Source organism: Pipistrellus hanaki, assembly GCF_964339955.1.
Source record: "Pipistrellus hanaki genome assembly, chromosome: 12".
Lineage (NCBI taxonomy): Eukaryota > Metazoa > Chordata > Mammalia > Chiroptera > Vespertilionidae > Pipistrellus > Pipistrellus hanaki.
The window spans coordinates 14,285,931-14,307,602 of NC_140514.1; the positions used below are offsets into that span (position 1 = coordinate 14,285,931).

Consider the following 21,672-nt stretch of genomic DNA (forward strand, 5'->3'; position numbering starts at 1 on the left):
GTCCCGGGTTCGATTCCGGTCAAGGGCATGTACCTTGGTTGCTGGCATATCCCCTGTAGGGGGTGTGCAAGAGGCAGCTGATCGATGACTCTCTCTCTCTCATCGATGTTTCTAACTCTCTCTCTCCTTTCCTCTCTGTACAAAATCAATAAAAATGTATTTTTTTAAAAATAAATACATAAAAATAAAAAAATAAAAAATAAATAAAATAGGTCCTTAATAACATTATTTCAGCCACTGGACCAAGCCTTCTCTAAGGCCCTTTTAAGTTCAGTAAGCCAAAGAATTTCCCTTATTGTTTGAGCCAGTTTCAATCAGGTTTTCCATTACTTAAAAAAAATAAATAAATAAAAGGAGAGGAAAAGGGATGGGGAAAAGAAATGGAAAAGAAAGGGGAGGAAAGAAGAAGAAATAATAAAAGAGGGCTGATACTATACCACCATTTTACCTCCTCTAAGACAATGGTCTGCAAACTCATTAGTCAACAGAGCCAAATATCAACAGTACGATTGAAATTTCTTTTGAGAGCCAAAGTTTTTAAACTTAAACTTCTTCTAACGCCACTTCTTCAAAATAGACTCGCCCAGGCCATGTTATTTTGTGAAAGAGGCCAAAGAGCTGCATGTGGCTCGCGAGCCGCAATTTGCCGACCACGGCTCTAAGAAAAAGATAGTGGGAGAGGTGCATGAACTCTAGATTTGGTTTGGAACCTTATGTTTTCTGCCAGATAAAAAAGTTAAGAAGCTTCTTACATTATCTGCAAGGAAATCTAAATAGAGGATAAATCTATTCCCACTAACCCAACAATACTTAAAATCAATTCTCTTAAGGAAAAAGAAGGAAAGATGGGAGACTATACGCTTGTGTATTAAAACTCAATGAACTTAAGTTAAATGGATCTGAAATAGGTATGTAAGATGTTCCCCATCCCAGAGCTTTTTAAACACCTGTAAGTGGTATTTATTCAGTGGGAGTTCTGCTAAAGAATGTAAAAGAAAAAAGCAAACAACTGTTCCAGGCCAGAAAGGATACTTTGATTACTGGCATGTATCTTGGGGCTATTCAATAAGCAGCAAGCACTGAGCTGAGAAAGGAGGCTTCACTGGCTCGTGGGTCTGTAAACAGGAGATATTTTTAACTCTCCTCCACCGGAGTGGAACATAATCAGCACATACACATTGTGCTGTGGTGTCATGAATGCTAGCCCCATGCCAAACCTGAAATGACCAGTAAACCTTTTTCGGCTTTTACACATTCTCTCTCCAGACAGACTGAAAATTGGGCCCCCACAAAGCAGCTAGATCAACTGCCTTCGAACTGTTTGTCAATTTAGCAATACATAGTGATTACACAATTTCATCTATTTTCACTTCCTTAAACACCATCCTTCTCCAGCCCCCAAAGCTATTCCTCAACAGTTATTTTAACTGTGGTGTTCCTCACAATTTTTTTAAAGTATGTTCCAAATTATACAATCCAAACAGCCTTCCCTGGGTGTCAGGATAAATAATTATGACTAGAGACCCCTCCTATGAAATGCATGCACCTTAACAAAGCCCTTAAAGAATGAGGTTCTTTCTATTAATAAACACCACTTTTTGCTTTTTAATCTCATAACAGAAAGATATCAATACACCATCTTCAGTGACTAAGGAAGCCTACTATCTTCAGTAAGTGCATGAAACCTTTTCCATCTACAGCTCTAGTTCCCTTCCTGGCTAGCAGCAGCATAGCTGGGAAAGCAGCTTAAAAAGCCAGGTTCTCAGGTCCTACCTTCTGAGGCACTGATTCCAAATGTTGTTGTGATGGGTTCTTAATATTAAGAAAGTATGGAGGGGTCCCAAATTGGCAGCCTCAGCCTGTAGTCACGCTTTCTTTGACCCACACAAAAAAATTTTACTTGAAAATCTTTAGACAAAACGTACACACTCCAGTAGGTCACAATCCCTACTAATTACTACCATTTCATACCTGTCCTTTCCACTCATTTGTACTATTTGACTGGCTCCTTCAGGCAACTGAATTTGCAACAACCAAATTAATATTTCAAGGCAGTTCCTACAGATATGTTTTAGTTCCTTTCATGTTTCTTTCACTTACAGTAGAGATATAAGGTGTTTTTTAGTGTCACATAAGCAAAATGCAGCAGAACAAATGGCTAAAGTTCCTCAGGGTTAGAAAATGAAAAAGAAGAAGAAAGTTCTATTCAGTATACCCACTAATATTCATAAAGAATGACTAATTATCTGGCTGATATCGTTTCTTCATATTATCATCACTCTATTAACTATAAATTATCTGAGAACAGTGACAGTGTCTTACTCATCTTTGAGGAAGGGTTGCACTAGGCATCATGGGCTATTCAAAGGAGGCACTCAAATTATTTGTCAAGTGACTGATCAGTACTATTCAATTCATTATAAACTAAGTTAAATACATTAAAGGATCCAAATTTTTTCCAGGGTCCATAGAAATACTGGCTACTAGAAGCCAAGATAATCTGTGGATAAGAGCAGAGTAGACAAAAGAAAACTGGAAGCAATTCTGAAAATATAATATTGCAATGTGACTAATTATAGCCACCAATAATTAAAAGAGACTTTACTTTGGTGAACACAGTACAGTATGCAAATAATGTTACTGAGGTATACACTTGAAACCTACATGGTTTTATTAATTAATGTCACCCCAATAAATTCAATAAAAAACTAAATTAAATAAAATGCTAAAAGAAGTTTGAAGTCTAAAAAATATTAGCTTAAAGGTATTTTAAGACAATTTCTTTTCAAAGCCTACCACAATTAAAATAAAAATGTAAAAGAAAAAAATCATACAAACAATTAAATTATCATGGCTTAATAGAAAGGTCAAAGAGGTACAAAATAGCACATTAAATCAGTTCTCAGTTCAAAAAAAAGCATGAGAGAGATGTTGATCTTCCTGTTTTTCATAAACCATATAATTGTGCTTCCAGAAAACTACCAAGCATCTGCCTCTATGTAGCTATTTCTTTTAATCTTGGCGCTCTCACAAGGAAATAGAGAGTACACTGTGCCAGGATCAGTATCTTCTCCAGCCAAAATCATTATGCCGTGGAGCCAATTTCCTCTTGGTAAATTTTGATCAAATTCTTTCAATTTGCAGCTTCCTCAGTGCTAGTAAATGGCTGCACATGTCACAAGTCGGTATACATGCAAATATGCTTAATACATTATAAATTTAAAGTAATGTATACACATCTGCACACAAGTAAACATATATCTATGTATGAGCTGCACATATATATCCATGCATATCAGTTCTTATAAGTCTCTGTTTGACTGTCTTGTGAATACCACAATCACGAAGCCCATTTGAGCTTTCTTAATCCAGTGATAAGTCTCTGATAGCTAACAGTACTTTAGAATGCTGCATTAATCAACTCTACCATGTAGCTAGAATTTAATATTGATCAAGGTTAATACCAATAATTCTGTAAAGTTGTATACCTAAAACTTATATAATGTTATTAACCAATTTTACCCCAATAAATTTAATTTTTATTTATAAAATAATAATCCTGATGCAACAGTCCCTCAAAAGTTTGAATCATCAGCCGAAACTGGTTTGGCTTAGTGGTAGAGTGTCGGTCTGCGGACTGAAAGGTCCCAGGTTGGATTCCAGTCAAGGGCATGTACATTGGTTGCGGGCACATCCCCGGTAGGGGGTGTGCAAGATGCAGCTGGTCAATGTTTCTCTCTCATCGACGTTTCTGGCTCTCTATCTCTCTCCCTTCCCCTCTGTAAAAAATCAATAAAATATATTTTTTTTAAAGTTTGAATTATCAAAGAAAGATCAAATTATGTTTTACTTTTAGTGTAAAAGGTATTTTATAAAAAATCAATTATTTTAAAAGAACTGGTGATCTATATAGAGTTTATACAGAAAATTTTGTCTGAATAATTGATTAACCAGTATGCCTTATTTCCCAGTTACTCACATAAAGAAAAAATTTTATATGACTCCTATCTTTTATATATACATATTACATATATTATTAGCAGAAATTTCAGATTAACCACAACACCGTATTTTACAAATATAATGTATAATATCTCAATCCTTTAAGGACCAAATTGTTGACACTTTAGTTGTTGTTGTGAGTCTTTAAAATAATCCATATTAAAGCTAATTCACCTTTCCTGGTGAATCAAGGTCATTATTAAGAGAACATATCATACTGTCAATTTTTTAAAACAGTGATATAATTAGAGGATTATAAGTGAACAGAGCAGTCTGTCCTTAAAATGAATGACTCCAGGATACTGTACCTTTATAATCCTTTTATGGCTTTTGATAGTCTTTTTCCTTACTATACACACATTTGTCTCATTATGCTATAACCAGTGTTGCAAATTCAATCATGCATTATACACAATTATTCAAATAAAAACAAAAGATGTCTCTATATCTCACATTTAAATAAAGCATATAGTCTCTATGACAGCTACCCCAAAATTCAGAACCTCTTTTATAGAGGAAGGTATACAAAATCTGGGACATATATCCATCTATAAATTTATAGAAAATGCAGAGGAATAAAGTAACTTGTGAAACTATGCCATAGGGATACAATCAGCAGAATCCAGTCTGTGGTAATTTTATAGGATAAATGGCCTGCCCTGATTCTTCAAATATAAATTGTAAATGGTGGGGAAGAGGGAGGGTGAAGAAATCTGATAAGTTAAAAAGGACTGAAAAGACCTAACAATCACAATGCATAGATTATGATTCAGACAGTTTGAAATGTAAACACAGACTGGTCATTTTATATTGCTAGTAGATTATTAATTTTTTAGATAAAATAATGGTATTTTGTGTATGCTTTTAAAAATATTTATCTTTTTTGGGAACATAACAAAATATTTACAGATGAAAATATAATGCATAGGTTTTGCCTCAAAATAATATACTAAGAGGTAAATGGATGATGGTACAGATGAAGCAAGATTGGTGATGAGTTGACAGTTATTGAAGGGATGATGATAGCCCATGAAGATTCATTATATAATACTTTCTACTTTTTCATGTATTTTAAATTCTCCATAATACAGAGTGTCTTAAAATTAGGCAATTCTGGCATTTTATTTCTAAAAACTATATCTAAGAATTATACTTTGATTTCTAAAAATGGCTAAAAGAATTTCTCAAATTTCAAAACCTTCATTAATTCCTCAGTGTAAATATTACAAACATCTTAATATATATATATATATATATATATATATATATATATTTTTTTTTTTTATTGATTTTTTTAAGAGAGGAAGGAGAGAGATAGTTAGAAACATCGATGAAAGAGAAACTGCCAGCTGCGTCCCGCACACCCCCTACTGGGGATGTGCCCGCAACCAATGTACATGCATGCCCTTGACCGGAATCAAACCTGGGACCTTTCAGTCCGCAGACCGACGCTCTATCCACTGAGCCAAACCGGTTTCGGTTACAAACATCTTATATTGCATTATCTTCTTAGAAAACAAAAAATCTCCCAAGGCATGTTGTAATACAGCACAAAAAGTTAGAGCACAATTTTAATAGTTATAAATTAATGTTTAAAAAAATAACAAAAAAGTAAAAATAGTTCTTAGGCTTTCTTCAGGAAGTTAAAGTCACTAGGTTAATGGATAGTATTCCAATTGTTTGTTTTTAATCTTAAGAGTTTGAAATTATTATTACTGATTTTCTGATTCAGTAAAATATTGTTAAGGTTGCCTATTTTCTTCACTATGAACTAGATACACTTAAAACATAAATCTATAGCTAACCTCAAAATTATTTCTATTCCATTCTATTCATATATCAATACAAACTCAAATGTTTGAAATAGTTATTTCATCTTTTCTTGACTCTAAAATGCTTTTAATTTTCCTGACTTCTAAAATGTTCTCAATCCCTAGTTAGGCATCACTCCTAAACCCAAATTCATTAAATCCAGAATAGGTAGGAGTTGAAAGTAAAACAAATGGTTAACTTGGACTTTTAAGATATTAAATTAGTTTTTTTAATTAAATCAAGCTTCACTGGGACAAACTTTGCATATTTTAAAATAATTCCCATAGGGGCTAACTCAGCTAAAGTTCATGTTAACATTGCAAAACACTTCAAAATTTTAAAAATAATATATCCTTTAAAATACACCGTTAGACACCCAAATTATATATAATCTATTTTTTTAAATATATTTTATTGATTTTTTACAGAGAGGAAGGGAGAGAGATAGAGAGCTAGAAACGTCGATGAGAGAGGAACATTGACCAGCTCCAACGTACATGCCCCTGACCGGAATCGAACCTGGTACCTTTCAGTCCACAGACCGATGCTCTACCACTGAGCCAAACCTGTTTCGGCTATAATCTATTTTTACCAATTAATTTTTTCAACTCCTAAAGGGCTCTTTTGATTTAAAAATTGGACTGCTGCTCACTGGTGTAGACTATTTCTGATACTGTAAGTAATTAATTGCCCTTCTTTTTAAAAATGTATAATATTCCAGACTATTTACTTTTCAATCTGGCTTCTTTATAAATGTTCCTGAAACATATTCAATAAATTACATTAAGTGTGTTAAGTGCTTTGCTTACAACAATATTGTGCTTCTATGGCATTTTCATCATTCAACAACTTAAAAACATGGTCTAAATGTATACAAGGTCTAATTCAAGGCTACAAACAATTGTGTGGTTAAATGACTACATCGGATCAGCATAAAGGTTGAGCTGGCACTTCACATTGCAGGTTTATATATCTTGGCTCTCCATAGCTTGTGTGGGGGCTGCAACCTGGCATAAAATTCTCAGCAGGATGCAGATAATTTTTCTGGAAAATGTTTTTAAATGGCTAAGGTTTTTCGCTTTTTAAAAATGTTGAAAAAAGCATACATTAAAACCAGGTTCAAAATATACAAGACTTTTTCCTTTTTATTTTTCTAATTGTTTTTTGTTTGTTTGTTTGTTTGTTTGTTTTTTCTTTTTAGAGAGAGAAAAAGGGAGAGGGTTAGAGAGATGGAAACATCGATGAGAAATATCCTGCAGGTCCCATACTGGGGATAGAGCCTGCAACCCTGGCATGTGCCTTGACCTTAATCAAATCATGACCTTCTGGTTCATGGGTCCCTGCTCAATCACTGATAAACACTAGCCAAGTGAGACTTTTTCCTTTTTAATATGCCTATTCTTTTTTTTTTTAATATATTTTATTGATTTTTTACAGAGAGGAAGGGAGAGAGATAGAGAGCTAGAAAAGTCGATGAGAGAGAAACATCGACCAGCTGCCTCTTGCACACCCCCTACTGGGGATGTGCCCGCAACCCATGTACATGCCCTTGACCGGAATCGAACCTGGGACCTTTCAGTCCGCAGACCGATGCTCTACCACTGAGCCAAACCGGTTTCGGCTAATATGCCTATTCTTTTAGATAAACCAAGAACAGCAAAATAATCCCAAACCCACAGACTTTCAATAAGTAACAAAACCTCTCTCCTACATGAAATTAAGTGTGAATGTGCTGCTTCAAATCATAAAGGGAGATGGAGGACTGCTTTGAAAACAAACACTTCCTAACCCTATAGTTATAATTATAGATGGCCCTTGTCATTTTGGCTTCCACACCTCCAGTTTCATTTTCATTTTTCCATTCAAATTTTACTTTTTTATTCCTTACATCAGCCTTGTGACTTAAGTACTAATATTAGCAGTTGTATCAATAAATAAATGAATGTTAGGTACCTTAGAATTGTATACTTAACTAGTGCTCTAACACAGATGTTATATACAGAGCACTAAGTTAGGTATGCAATTTTACCTATATGTTCTCAAAAATTCTAGTTTAGCACTTCTTAGTTGGGATTCAGGAATCTGTGTTTTAACAACTCCACCAGGTGATTCTCATCATGAGAGAAGGTTGGGAAACACTGCCTTAGATAACATAATCTGCCTTGTAACCAATAGAGCTGAGACCAGAATTCAGATCGGTTTCACCCATACTCATTTTCAGTACCTATTGTCTCAGCCCTGGTTATACACTAGAATTGGCTTTCTAAAACCACTAATGCTGAAGCCCTAACTAAATGACTAAATTAGAATCTTTAAGAGATAGGCCCAAGACTCAGGATATTTTCAGTTGTCCCCATGAAAGAATCATAGCATTACACACAGCACCATAAGAGAAAGAAGGATGGCAGACATGGTTGTTATGAAGTTATCTATTTGCAAAGCCAAGCTTCAATGCCATTTTCTTTTGTACCCTACAGGTAACCACTCCCCAATTCCAAATCAGTAAGCATCACGAAAAAGTCACTTAATTTTAATATTTGTCTAGATGATGTGCATTGGGAACATAAATCCAAAAACCCACCAAAATGTGTAAGATAATTCCAATTAAAACACCCTCTAGATGATTTACAGTTTTATAACCTCTTTACTGCTCTCTCCCATTCGTTTCTGCATTGTTAATCTTTGAAAAGAGATTTTTTTTTTCCTTCTCCCAAAAGAATTGGAAAAGTTAAATTTTAAATGGTCATTGTTTTCATTCATCACGTTAAAGATATTATTAAAATGTCTTCTATTTTCCCTTGTGGCTATAAACAATCAGCTAACAGTCTAATGATCACTGTTTTGTTTTGTTTTGTTTTGTTTTGTTTTGTTTTGTTTTGTTTTGTTTTCTCTGGCTGTTTTAAGTTTTTCTCATTGTGTTTGGTTTCCTGTAATTTTGCCATGATATATCTAGAAGTATATTTCTTTCAGTACACCTGCTTAGAGCTAATTGGACTTCCTGAATCTGAGAAATTACACTAATTAGTTTTTGTATGCTGGATATATTCAGTTCTTTCAAAACTATATTGCCTAAGCGATTGTCTGACCATTAGCCTGTTAGCTATGTCACACAATGACCACCAGGGGGCAAATGCTCCAACCAGTAGAGAGAGCCGGATTCCTCACAGAATCGGCCATGGGTTAGTTGCTGCTGGGGCACTGATGGTCCTGAGTCTGTTTCACCTGCACCCCAAATCCAGAGATCGATTTCCACCTGATCCCCACAGGCCAGGCCGAGGGACCCCACTGGGCCTCTAGTTTTACTATAAAATATAACAAATATACTAGTAGACATGGGTTCACAAAACCAAAATGTATAGCTCAATAATAAAAAAACCAACACCCTAAGTTAACCAGCACATTCTACTCCCCAAATTATGTCCATGGACATGATGACCCAAGTGAGGCTAACAAATCTAATTCTAAGACTTTCATTCATGATGTCAGACTTTCTCTTCTAGTGTTCTGATGCTGGTTGAAGCTATTGGGAGACACTAAGGAGACCTGAGAACAATGCCAGCAGAGCAGAAGGCAAAGCAAAGCCCTGATGACATTGTTTGAGCCCTAAAACCAGTCATGCTCCAAGTTAACTTACCCCTGGTCTTTTTGGTTATGTGACTCAATAAATTCTCTTTTTACTTAAGCCAGTGTGGTTACATTTTCTGTCACCTGAATGCTACCAGTTTCTAACTTCTGCAATTCATCATGTAGTTTTCCTTTCTCAAGTATTTCTCCTTCATCCAAACTGTGTTACTTTTCCTTTGGACCAGCCTTTGAAACAGGTGGAGAATGTGAAATAACTTAGAGTTCCTGAGGGAGTATAATCAACAACTGTATATTTTTAAATGTATAATAAAAATTTGACTCCCCTAAAAAATGAATATACATACATGAAGTTTATAACTATTTCCAGAAGTGTACTTAACAGCAGGTGGCTAAGAAATAAAAGCTTCAAACATTTCTGGAATCCTCAATACTAAGGGGGAAAAACACCTTCAGGTCATAAACATCTCACAAAAGCTTCAATGTCTTTGTAAGCCATATATTTTTTAAAAACAAAAGAACAAAACCTAAGGCTGAAGCAATTTCTTAAATCACAGCCTAACCTATTAATGAACAATATCTAGCTCTATATTCTAAATCAATTACCACGTTGCCTCAATCTACCTCTGCATTTTCTACTATTTGCCAATGCAAACTCTCCTCCAAGAAAACTGGTTCACTCAGTGCTTCCATATGCCATCCTTGGTTTGCGATGATTCTCTGTAGCTGTCTTTGTGCCCACAGTGCCACCCCCTCTGTTCATCTTGGAAGCCCCCTCCTGTTTAACAACCTTCCTCCTCCAGAAGGCCTCAGATCACTACAGGCTTAAGAATCACTACTTCATCAGAACCCCTGTACCATTAATGTGGTATTTGGCATGTAGTCATTCATTAAAAAACAAAAACCTTAGCATATACTTACTAAGTGCCTGTACCACAAATAATAATAAAAATACATAAACACCCAACACTTTGAGGAGAGTGGAAAGGATAGGAAGCAATAAGGGAAGACCAATGAGAAATGACCAACCAAAAACAAATAATTTTGAAAGCTGATTATTAAATTACTCCTCTGGATAAGCAAATTCTTAAGCTACCATGCTTCACCCTCAACCCAGAACCTCATTTTCCCAAAAGCATTTTTACATTTTCAACCTAGTAAATCAAAACTAGCAACATCTGCTAAACGTTATATTTGCCATTGGATTTCAAAAATAACTTGGGTTGCCTTTTTTTCACTTGTCTTATGAGAGTGAACATTTTGAATGTACCTTGTTTGTACTTTCAAGATGTTCTGTTTTTCTACAACTGTGCTTTTAGAGCCTTGTTTATAACACAAGCCTTCAAAATTATATGTGTGTATTGCATATGTGTATATATTAATACTCCTTTCCTTAATCCAAAATTGACTATAATAGCAACATCTTTGGAAAAATAGATTAAATTATAAATCATCATTTTTAAACCAGGTCACTTCCACTGTCTCCTCTTAGGAAGTACATTTTACAAAGAATAATGACACCAATATTCTGCCTTCTTCGTAAAATGTTTCCATGGCTGAGGAGTAAAAACAGATCATGGTAGAAGTACAAATAGAGTTTTTAATACATTAGTACCTAAACCAATTTTGCACTGAAATTTCTGATAAGTTTCTCATATTCACAGACAACAGTAGTGATTACCAGAGGGGAAAAGGGATGGAGGGTGGGGAAGAAGGTATAGGGGGATAAATGGTGATGGACAGAGACTTCATTTGGAGTGGTGAACACACAATACAATATATAGATGATGAACTATAGAATTGTACACATGAAACCTATACAATTTTATTAATCAATGTCACTCCAATGAATTCAACTAAAAAGAAAAAATAAACTACCTCTGAAAAGCAGAGTGGAGTTATTGGCAATCTTACAAGACAAAATTTAGAATTTGAGATCTATCAGGGCAAAGATCCACGCCATTTGGGTGATTTAATGTTTAAGAAATCTTAAAATATTTTAAAGACTAAGGCTCTTAAAAGTGTCTAGGAATTGCCTGGCTGGTGTTTCTCAGTGGTTAAGCATTGACCCATGCACCAAAAGCTCACCAGTTCGATTCCTGGACAAGGCACATGCCCGGGTTGCTGGCTCAATCACCTGTGGGAGTGTGCAGGAGGTAGCCAATCAATGTTTCTCCTCATCAATTTTCCTCTCTCTCTCCCTTCCTCTTTCTCTAAAAAATCAATAAAAACATATTTTTTTAAAAGTGTCTAGGAACATTGATCGCTCCAGACTCTTGGATGAAACCCTAAAGAGCTCTACCTAGGAACAGTAGTGAGCCAGAGGTAGCCAGACCCTGATCAAAGCTACAAACCAACCAAACAGCAGAATCCCTATCTGAATTAGAGTGATCTGCCAACATCTATATGTCTGTGAGAAGGGACAATGAACCTTCTCTCTAGAAGAAGATAGCATCATTTGGAGCTTCTATAGCTTTTTTTAAATATATTTTTATTGATTTCAGAGAGTGGATGGGGGAAAGAGGGATAGAAATATCAATGATAAGAGAGAATCATTGATTGGCTGCCTTCTGAACATCCCCTCCCTCCCTCTCCGCGCCCCCCCTCCACACACACACACACACACACACACACACACACACACACACACACACACACTGGGGATTGAGTATGCAACTCAGACATGTGCCCTGACTGGGAATCAAACTGTGACCTCCTGGTTCATGGGTCGATGCTCTTAACTGGCCAGGTAGAGCCTCTATGTTTTTAACTGAACTGTCTGATGTTCATTCAAAACTATTAGAAATACCAAATACAATACCATATGGTTGATAACCAAAAAAAAAAAGCAGGCAAAAAAACAAATAGACCCAATAATATTCCAAACACTAGAACTGACTCATACAGACTTAGAAATAAGTATGATCAGCACATGCAAGAAAATGGAGAAAATTATAGATGAAAAGACAAATTCACCAAAGAGTTTATGGAAAATAATCAAACAGAATGGAAAACTATTTTACTTAATAGTTTTTATTATTTAACTATTTTACTTAATAGTTCATTAGAGGGGTTTAATAGCAGATTAGACATGGCAGAAAACAATACACTAGAAGATAAGTTGGGCATTATCTACTTGTGCTAGTTATTCATTTATAGCCTCTCATCTCCCAAATCTACTTTTCTTTTTCCTATTTATGAAACTGAGGCTGGATCTTGTAAACATTTTTTCCTTTGCCAGCTGGTGTTTAGCTTGTCAATGGAAGTGATGAAGGGACAGTACAAGGCATAACAGAAGAGAAGTTCCTTATCCCAGTTCTGGTGGACTTTTTATAGCTGCTCCTAGGGTACAGCTGCTAGAGGCATGTAGGAGACCCCGTCGTGCTCACCCTTCTGCCAGTTTAACTGCACCCTGCCCTTTTCTACTCTCCAGCCTTGGCCAACCATGAACTGCAGCCATGGGTGACACATGCTGAGTAGAGGTGCTGGGTAGGCCACACACCAGTTCTCTCCTGCAGCACCCCAAGTGAAGGTCTCAACCATCCATGGGCTTCAGCCACACCTTCTCCAGCCCAGAAGTCGGAGTCTCGGCATTAATGGTAAGGAGAGATGTGAGGAAGGATCTTCCAACTTTGTTCCTTCCTGGGTATCCTCCCTTAGCCCTGGGGTAACTATTTCTCTATGCAATTGCTGTTTTTACATTCTTTAGAATTGTCTTCTGCTCCTTTAAACTGTTAATCTCTATATTCAATTTTCCTATTCAAATTACTAGTATGGTTTCTGTCTCCTAACCAAAATCCAATTGATAAACTATTTGTTTCATTTTAATTTTAACTTGTTTGTTCTTTCAAGATGTTCTGTTTTTCCACAATTGTGCTTTTAAAGCCTTGTTTATAGCACATGCTTTCAAAATTATATGTGTATGCATATGTATATATATTAATAGTCCTCTCCTTAATTCTCTACACATGTGACCCAATAAGTCCACTCTTCAGCAAATACCCACCGGAAATGCATACATACTAGTATATTCACTGAGATATGTACCACTCACAAGAGCACTATTCACAACAGCAAGAAACCAAAATAATCCAGATGTTGATCAATAATAATGGATAAAGAAACTGTGACATGTTCAATTTATATATTCAGTTTATATTGCTCAATACTATGAGCAATGAGCATAGAACAACAAATTGTATAGGTGAAGTTCACAAATAAATGTTGAGTGAAAATGTTCAGACAGTTTACTCTTGGATGAAATGGCCACAGTGACGGAAGGGGGCATGAGTAGGGCCTCTGGACACTGGAAGTGTTCTGTTTCTTGATCTAGGAACTGGTCATGTGGTGTATTTACTTTCTGAAATTTGCCACACTATACACTTGTGATTTGTACACTCTTCTATAGTGTATTATTCTTCAATAAGTTACACCAAAATATAGAGTACTTATAAACAATCGAATAATGTTTCTAAGTCCCTGGCACTTCCCAAATGTGGTTCTGATAACTGCTCCTCCTACACGACCCCACAGCACCCTGTGCATATACCTCTACCCAGCTCTTATATGTGGTATACATATTCCACTCATGGCTGCAATTCTATGAACGTATCTGTCTTGAGTGCTATGTCCAGCCTGAACGCTAAAGATGAAACTTTTATAGGTCTCAAATGAGGCATTAATAGATACCTGAACAATGACGGAACACTCTATTTTAAAAGATATGATAGGCCATGGACATGGAAGTGTCTAGCACTAGGAGCATCACATATCTGGGCAGCATTTTTCAGCAGTGGGCAGTGCACTCCATACCAGCTTCACACATTCTTTGCATCTATTTCAAGTCTACAGGGCATGAGCACCATTTTGCAAGGACACATTCAAAAGATGTCTTTCTGCAGGTAGTACAGTGAAGAGCAGGGGAAGAGTAATGACAAAGTGTTAGTACAATACTTCTTTCTATGCTAACATTCCACGCTAGCAGGACAGAGTCAAGAATTATACAACATGGGCAATAGCAGTAGCTCCCCCATCCTAAAGATAATTGTCTCAAAGACAAACTGCCCTCACCTTCTTCAAACTAGGAACTTAGATATCAGTGGTTCCCAAAATTACTATGATTACAACATATTCCTCTCATTTAAATTTGTGATCCACCCTTCCTCCTTTATGTAACTTTATTTTAAATTAAAATGAATTATCGTTATTATTTTCAGGGGAAATAATTTCACAATACCCTTTGAGGTAGCTAAATATACCACAGGGTATTGCAAAAACCAGGCTGAAAATCACTGCTTCAGAGCTTCTGTTAACTGATTTTTATGCCCCAAACTTCTCTAAAACTGAATCTTTTTCTTCCATTTTGAAATTATCATTGAAACGTATTTTCTAGTTTCAGAAACCAACAAGTCCCTTAAGGAATACAGAACCTTAAAACTACCTATTCCCTAACAAACACGAATATAGAGGTATATATATTTGTATACCTCTACACATCAGGTGCTCTTCTAGGTATTAGGATACGGCAGTGAACAAAACTAACTCCATTCTCTCATGCAGCTTCCATTCCAGTGAAAAGGTGCAAAATATCATTATGATGCACAGCCATCCGGGAAATGCAACCCAAAACACAGTGAGATACCACTTCATGCCCACTAGGATTACTATAATCGTAAAGACAGATAATAACTAACACCAGTGAGGATGTAGAAAACTGGAACACTTCTACACTGCTGGCGGGCATATAAAATGGTACAGGCACTTTGGAAAACAGTCTGGGAATTCCTCAAAAAACTAAACACAGAGTTAGCATTTAACTCGGCAATTCCACTCCTAGGGATATACTCAAGAGAAATAAAAATTTATCCACACAACAGCAATATTTATAACAGATGAAATATGGAAACAACCAAATATTCACCAACCAACAATGGATAAATAAAAAGTGGTATATGCATACAATGGAATATTATTTGGCAATAAAAAAACAATTATATATGCTACATTGAAAATAGTCTCTACACAGTGCAATATACAGATCTTGTAATGTAGAAACCTATATGTTCATATTGACTAATGTCACCCCAATAAAGTTAATTTTAAAAAGCTTAAAAAAACAGTATGCTCAGGGAAAATCAGTCACACATGCACGTGCGGGCGCGCGCACACACACACCCACACACACACACACACACACACATATTGTATAATTCCATTTATAAGAAATGTTCAAAATAGGCAAATCCATATAGACATAATATAGATTAGTTATTGTCTAGAAGGAACAATAAGAAGTTTCTTTCAGGGGTGATGACAGTGTTCTAAATTTGACTGGTGATAGTTGCACGATTCAATGAATACACTAAAAATCATTCAGTACACACTTTAAATGGGTAAATTGCATGACATATAAATTATGTCTCAATAAAGATGTTATTTTAAAAAAAAGTTAGAGCTGTCCCAAACTGGAAAATGACCCTTCATTGGAAATAATGGGAAGCAAAGGCAAATTGCCTTCTATTGGGAATATTACTATAAAAGATTAATTAGTGGTTCCCAATAGCAATTCAAACTCAGAAAATAATTCAGAAAATTTAATTACTCTGGCTTCCTAAAGTATCTAACTCAGTATGCCCCTGGGTTCAGGAGTCTGTATTTTTAACAAGCTCCCTAAATTATTCTAATGTATTGTATATCAAAAGTAGGAACCACTAGACCACTAAGATTCTAACTCAGTGATTTATGATTCTCTGGTATCTATGAGAAATCTATCTCTAGATCTGGTATCTATCTAGTATTTTCCATTCATCTAAGAATTTCAAAGTCCTTAATGGCACTCACTTCCCCAAGTTATAAACGTTTGAGTTTAGAAAGAGGTGGCTTCATCTGATGGATTAGAACACCACATATTTGTATTAACCTATGTGTATCCTTTATTTAAGCTAATTCACTGTCTTCAGGTAAGCCCTTCAGCTCAATATGGGATGAATATATAACACACAGCATCTACAGGCGCCATACCTAAACTATAATTTTTTTTAAAGTCAGTCAAAGTAACAGTTTTTTGGTAATTATTAGAAATTTAGCAACAAAACCATTCTACTCCTGCCAACTATATTTTTACAACTGTGTTATAAAATTTAAGATAATGCTTTAAGTTTGAGTTAAAACTTCCTATTTAATACTTCCCCTTTTAAAAAGGGAGGGGGGCAAGATTTCTGAGTAAGTCATCAAAACTCTAAGTTACAAAATGTAAATGAGACCAAAAGTTCCAAAATCCAAAACTAAGAACATAGTTTTGAACAACAAAACTTCTTATATTAGAGGTACCATAGCAAAATCAAACTTGGTAAGGAAAGAGACATTTTGTCTCATCAGACATTTTTAAACAAAATGGCATGTTTTTCTCCACCAGCCATGCAAAGCACATCAAGTTTATATAAACCTCATGTGCTCTGACAAGTCCCACACCCCGCCCCTTCTCTGCCTTCATTCCAGAGACATCTTTCTTCATCTGCGAAACTTTGGGTCTTGTGGACTTAATCTGGTCTTTACCCTTCTGATAATAATACTGAGATAATACGGATTCAAGTCCAAATTTAACACTTTCACTTATATTACAAAAAGACAAAAAAGGCGTCTCAGCCAAAAAACACTCCTCTCACAAGCCCTGTGATGAAGTGTTAGTAAACATTAGAAAATTGATTGCAGGCATGAAATATTAAGTTAAAACAAAGAAAATGTTTTCAGCATGTCTCAAGCTGGAGTAAAAATATTTTAACCAATATGCTAGAGACTTTCATTAATTCAAAATAGACTGAAAGTAAAGCTGCAATGAAAAAATAAAAACACCTCTTACTTAAATTCTTTTAGCACATAAAGAGTTATACCTACTTCACAAAACAGAAGAAGAAAAAAAGTGGTGGAAAAAGTCCATGTTTGGCAAATTTAACTATTAAGCAATTGTCAAAAGCTAATTTTCTTTTCTTTCAACAAATCAAGAATATCCAAATGAGCCTGCAGTTACTCACATGCAGAGCCGAGGGGTCTGGCAGGAATTCGGCATCTTCTCCAAAGATAAAATCAGGGGGCAGCTCTGGGTATTGGGCATTGAAAATTATATCCCCTGAAATAAAAGAAAATGTCAGACCCTTCTCATGTCCTTGTTAAGGTATAACATTCTGAGGAATGCACCAGAAAAACTTCTGGAAGACGTTTATGTTAGACAAAAAAAAATTTGAAAAACACTTTCTGAATGATTAATTCTCCAAACAAAAGAACTGATATCCTCTTTCAAATTAACATCCACAACATGAATCAAAAAATGTTAATCTCTTAACACACTATAAATATAAATACACAGTAGGAAGGTTAAACAGCCACATATAAAATACATGGAGATATTTTTGTAGGAAATGTTACTGTCCAGTCATTGCCTGCTAATTAACAGGCCTTGAACGAGGACTGATGCTGTAAAGATACAGTGCTTTCCTGCAAGAAATTAAACATATAGACCTTTGGTATAATGGAAAGAACATTTAGCTTGGAGTAAAAAAAGTCATGTTTATAGGCATAAGGTCTCCTAATTATTCAAATCATCTTGGGCAAGTTGTAACTTCTTTACATTTCAGTTTCCTCATCAGTAGAAGTAGGGTATAAGATCACTAATTTCACAGATTTGTAGTGAGGATAAAGGGACAACCACATGTGAGGATAAAAGATCACCATGTACTAGCATGGTGTCTGGTATATAGCAAGTACTCAATAACTGATAAGGGAATACTAGTGTTGTTATTACTAGTATTATTTTGAAACATGACAAATTACAAAGTCTCCTTAGCAAATTTGTGTTGTAAATTCTCTGTTCCTTTCCTGTCTCCTCCTTTAGCTCCCTTTTTGTTCCCTCCACTCACCCCAAGAATCAGTCCTCACCATCCTGCTTATACAAATAAGCAGATTAATATGTCATAATCTAACACATACTGGGTTCTAGTATATAAGAGTATGTATACTTGTGTACTTGCATACCATATATCCATACACACATATACAGTTATATCAGTCCAATCATTTTTACTGCTTAAACCATATTTTCATGATGATATCCAAATTTAAACATTCAGACTTCAGTTCTCATTTGAGCCTTTCTACCTCTATGTACTATGTATTTCGATGTCAAACTCCACAAGTCTATAAACATGCTCCTCACTGTCCCTTTTCTCACCCCTCTATTCCCCTAGCTGACTTCCCTATCTCTAGGAATGGCACTGCTATTCCTTAACCATCATGCTGAAGCTTTGGTATCATCTTCAACCCTACCTGTACCCTTTATATTCATAGAAAACAAAATATTTATCATATGGATATGTCCCACAGCTCAGAGCTCTATTCAGGCCCAGATAACCTACTCCATGCATCCATGCATCCAAGGAACAAACATTTAAACTCTGCTCTAATCTCTATGCTAGGCATTAAAGACCAAGCAAAGAACTCTGCTCTTGAAGAGTTGCCAGGACTAGAAAAATTCAGTTATGACCATATCCTCTTAAATGATCTCCTAATACCATTTTCCCTCCAGCCATAATACATACTATCACAAAGTAAATCTTCTTGAAGTACTGCTTTGCCCCAAAACTTCCTAGCTAAAAAAAATCTAATTGATTTCTGATGTTAAATAGAGTGAGGGCAAGCTTTTCCAACTGGCATTAAGGCTTCCAAAATACCATGTTCCTATTTATTTTTCCATTCTTCTCTCTATTTACAAGCCAATACCTATTTTTTTCTTCCAGTTGATATGATCCACTCACTGACCTTCAAATACTATGACACGTAGTTGAAATGCTCTTACCCCTTCCTCAGTTCTTACCTATCCTTTACAAGCCCACTTAATTATCTTTTCTTGCATAAAGGTTCCCTAATAAATTCAGAACTGATCATTGTTCCTTATGAAATTCAGCAACACTATTTGGTTATGACATTCACTTGAGTATTGAAATGTAGTCATATTATTTTTATTGTTTCATTAATTTTTTAAATTCATAATAAACACACCCTATAATGTGAGCACTGTGATACACACTGTATCAATACAAAGATGGTTATCCTCAAGGAGCTTACATTTTGTGAGAGAGACAAGACATAAACTTGATCTTCCTAAATATCTTAAGCATTCAGAAAACATACATACTCTTATATTTATTTCATGTCTCTGGCAAAGCAAAATGCAACACATATAGAATAGATTCAAGAAATGCTCAATATATGAAAGAAATTCTATTCTCTACACTGAATATCTAAAGATCTCTACAGTAAAGAATAAAGTATAGAAAAGTTATTACTTCTACCACTTTCTGTAAAGAATAAATTTGAGGAAGAATATATCCTTCAGAAGTTGGGTTTAGAATTACATTATCAAAAGTTAGTACCAAAAGAAAAGTTGGTACAGCCCTGGCTAGTGCTGCTCGATAGTTAGAGCATTAGCCAGCCTACCAAAGGGTCACAGGTTAGCTTCCCAGTCAAGGGCACATACCTGAATTGCAGGTTCAATCCCCAGCCCCAGTCGAGGTGTTTGCAGAAAGCAACCAATTGATGTGTCTGTCTCACATCAATGTTTCTCTTTCTTCTCTCTCTCTCTCTCTCTCTCTCTCTCTCTCTCTCTCTCTCTCAATCTCTCCCCTCTCTCTCTCCCCCCCCCCTCCATTTTTCCCTCCATCTCTTTCACTCTCTCTAAAATAAAAATCAATGGAAAAAATATATTTGGGCGAGGCTTAACAAAAAATAAAAGTTACTACAATCAGTCCCTTCATCCAACCCACAATCTGGTTTTCAACTATATCTATTATGAGTTATAAAATTTCTTCAAATCTGCCAACTATAAAACATTAATCCAAGCCAAAATGAAGAAAAACTAGTGAAAACAATACAAATGCCCTGATTACTCATTCTTTTTTTTTTTAAAATATATTTTATTGATTTTATACAGAGAGGAAGGGAGAGAGATAGAGAGTTAGGAACATCGATGAGAGTCATCGATCAGCTGCCTCTTGCACACCCCCTACTGGGGATATGCCCGCAACCAAGATACATGCCCTTGACCAGAATCGAACCCGGGACCCTTCAGTCCCCAAGCCGATGCTCTATCCATTGAGCCAAACCAGTCCCGGCTGATTACTCATTCTTATTTAACTACACCCAGCATGAACAATTCCTTAGGAGGACATGTACATTAGGATACTTTTTCAAAATCTCTATGGCTGGCTTACTTTAGTGACCTTTAGAAAAAAATTTCATAAAGTTAATAAAGCAAAGGCATTACAGTTTTGGAAAAAGCTAAGCTACAATCCATTGTGCCTCAATGATCAGAAAATAAATAGCATGCTAAGTTCCAATAGAAGCAATTTTATTATTTTTGTTTCTACTGAAGACACAAAGCTTGATTTTCAAATTCTCAAAGGAGCATTGTCAGTAATACATAGTATTTCCAAACTACCAAACATTAAAAATCTGATCCAAGGATATTCACTCTTGCCAATTCTATTCAACATTGTACTGCAACTTCTAGCCAGGACATTTAGGCAAGAAAAATTAATAAATGGCATCTATAATAGATTGGATATAAAATAAAAATAAATAAAAAATAAACTATGAGAACCAATAAGTTCAGCAAGGTTTACAAAATACAAGGTAAATTTATAAAATCAATTGTATTTCCATACATTATCAATAAATAATCTAAAATGAAATTAAGAAAGCAATTTTATTTACAACAGCATAAATAAGAATAAAATACTTAGGAATAAACTTAACAAAAGAAATGTAAGATTGTACACTTAAAAACTACAGACATTGTTGGAAAATGTTAAAGACACCTCAATAATAAAAAGACAACCTAATTTAAAAATGGACTAAGGGTTTAAATAGCTATTTTAAATAGCAAAGTAGATATGCAAATGGCCAACAAGTATATGAAAAAATGCTCAACATCATTAATCATTAATAAAATAAAAATCAAAACCACAATGAGATACCACTTCAAACCTATTATGATGGCTACAATCAAGAATAATAGATCTTGGTGAGGATGTGAAGAAACTAAAACCCTCATACACTGCTGGTGGGAATCAAAATTGGTACCACCACTTTGGAAAACAGTTTGGCAGTTCTTCAAAATGTTAATATCAGAACCTTATGACCCAATTCCACTCCTAGGTATATACTCAAGAAAAATGAAAACATGTTCACACAAAAACTTGCACATGAGTGTTTATAGCAGTACTA

At 35.3% G+C, this 21,672-nt stretch overlaps 1 protein-coding gene across 3 annotated transcripts in view; it reads right to left on the bottom strand.

The window, feature by feature from the left end:
- Positions 1-21,672, bottom strand: part of BABAM2 (BRISC and BRCA1 A complex member 2) — a 312,412-nt gene that overhangs the window by 242,661 nt on the left and 48,079 nt on the right. For 2 of the 3 annotated variants that reach the window (XM_084900182.1, XM_084900183.1), the window contains one exon: positions 17,427-17,521. The exons of the other annotated variant lie outside the window; for it this stretch is intronic. In XM_084900182.1, the coding sequence (XP_084756308.1) occupies positions 17,427-17,521 (95 nt within the window). The remainder of the gene's footprint in view (positions 1-17,426; positions 17,522-21,672) is intronic. 3 annotated transcript variants of the gene reach the window in all.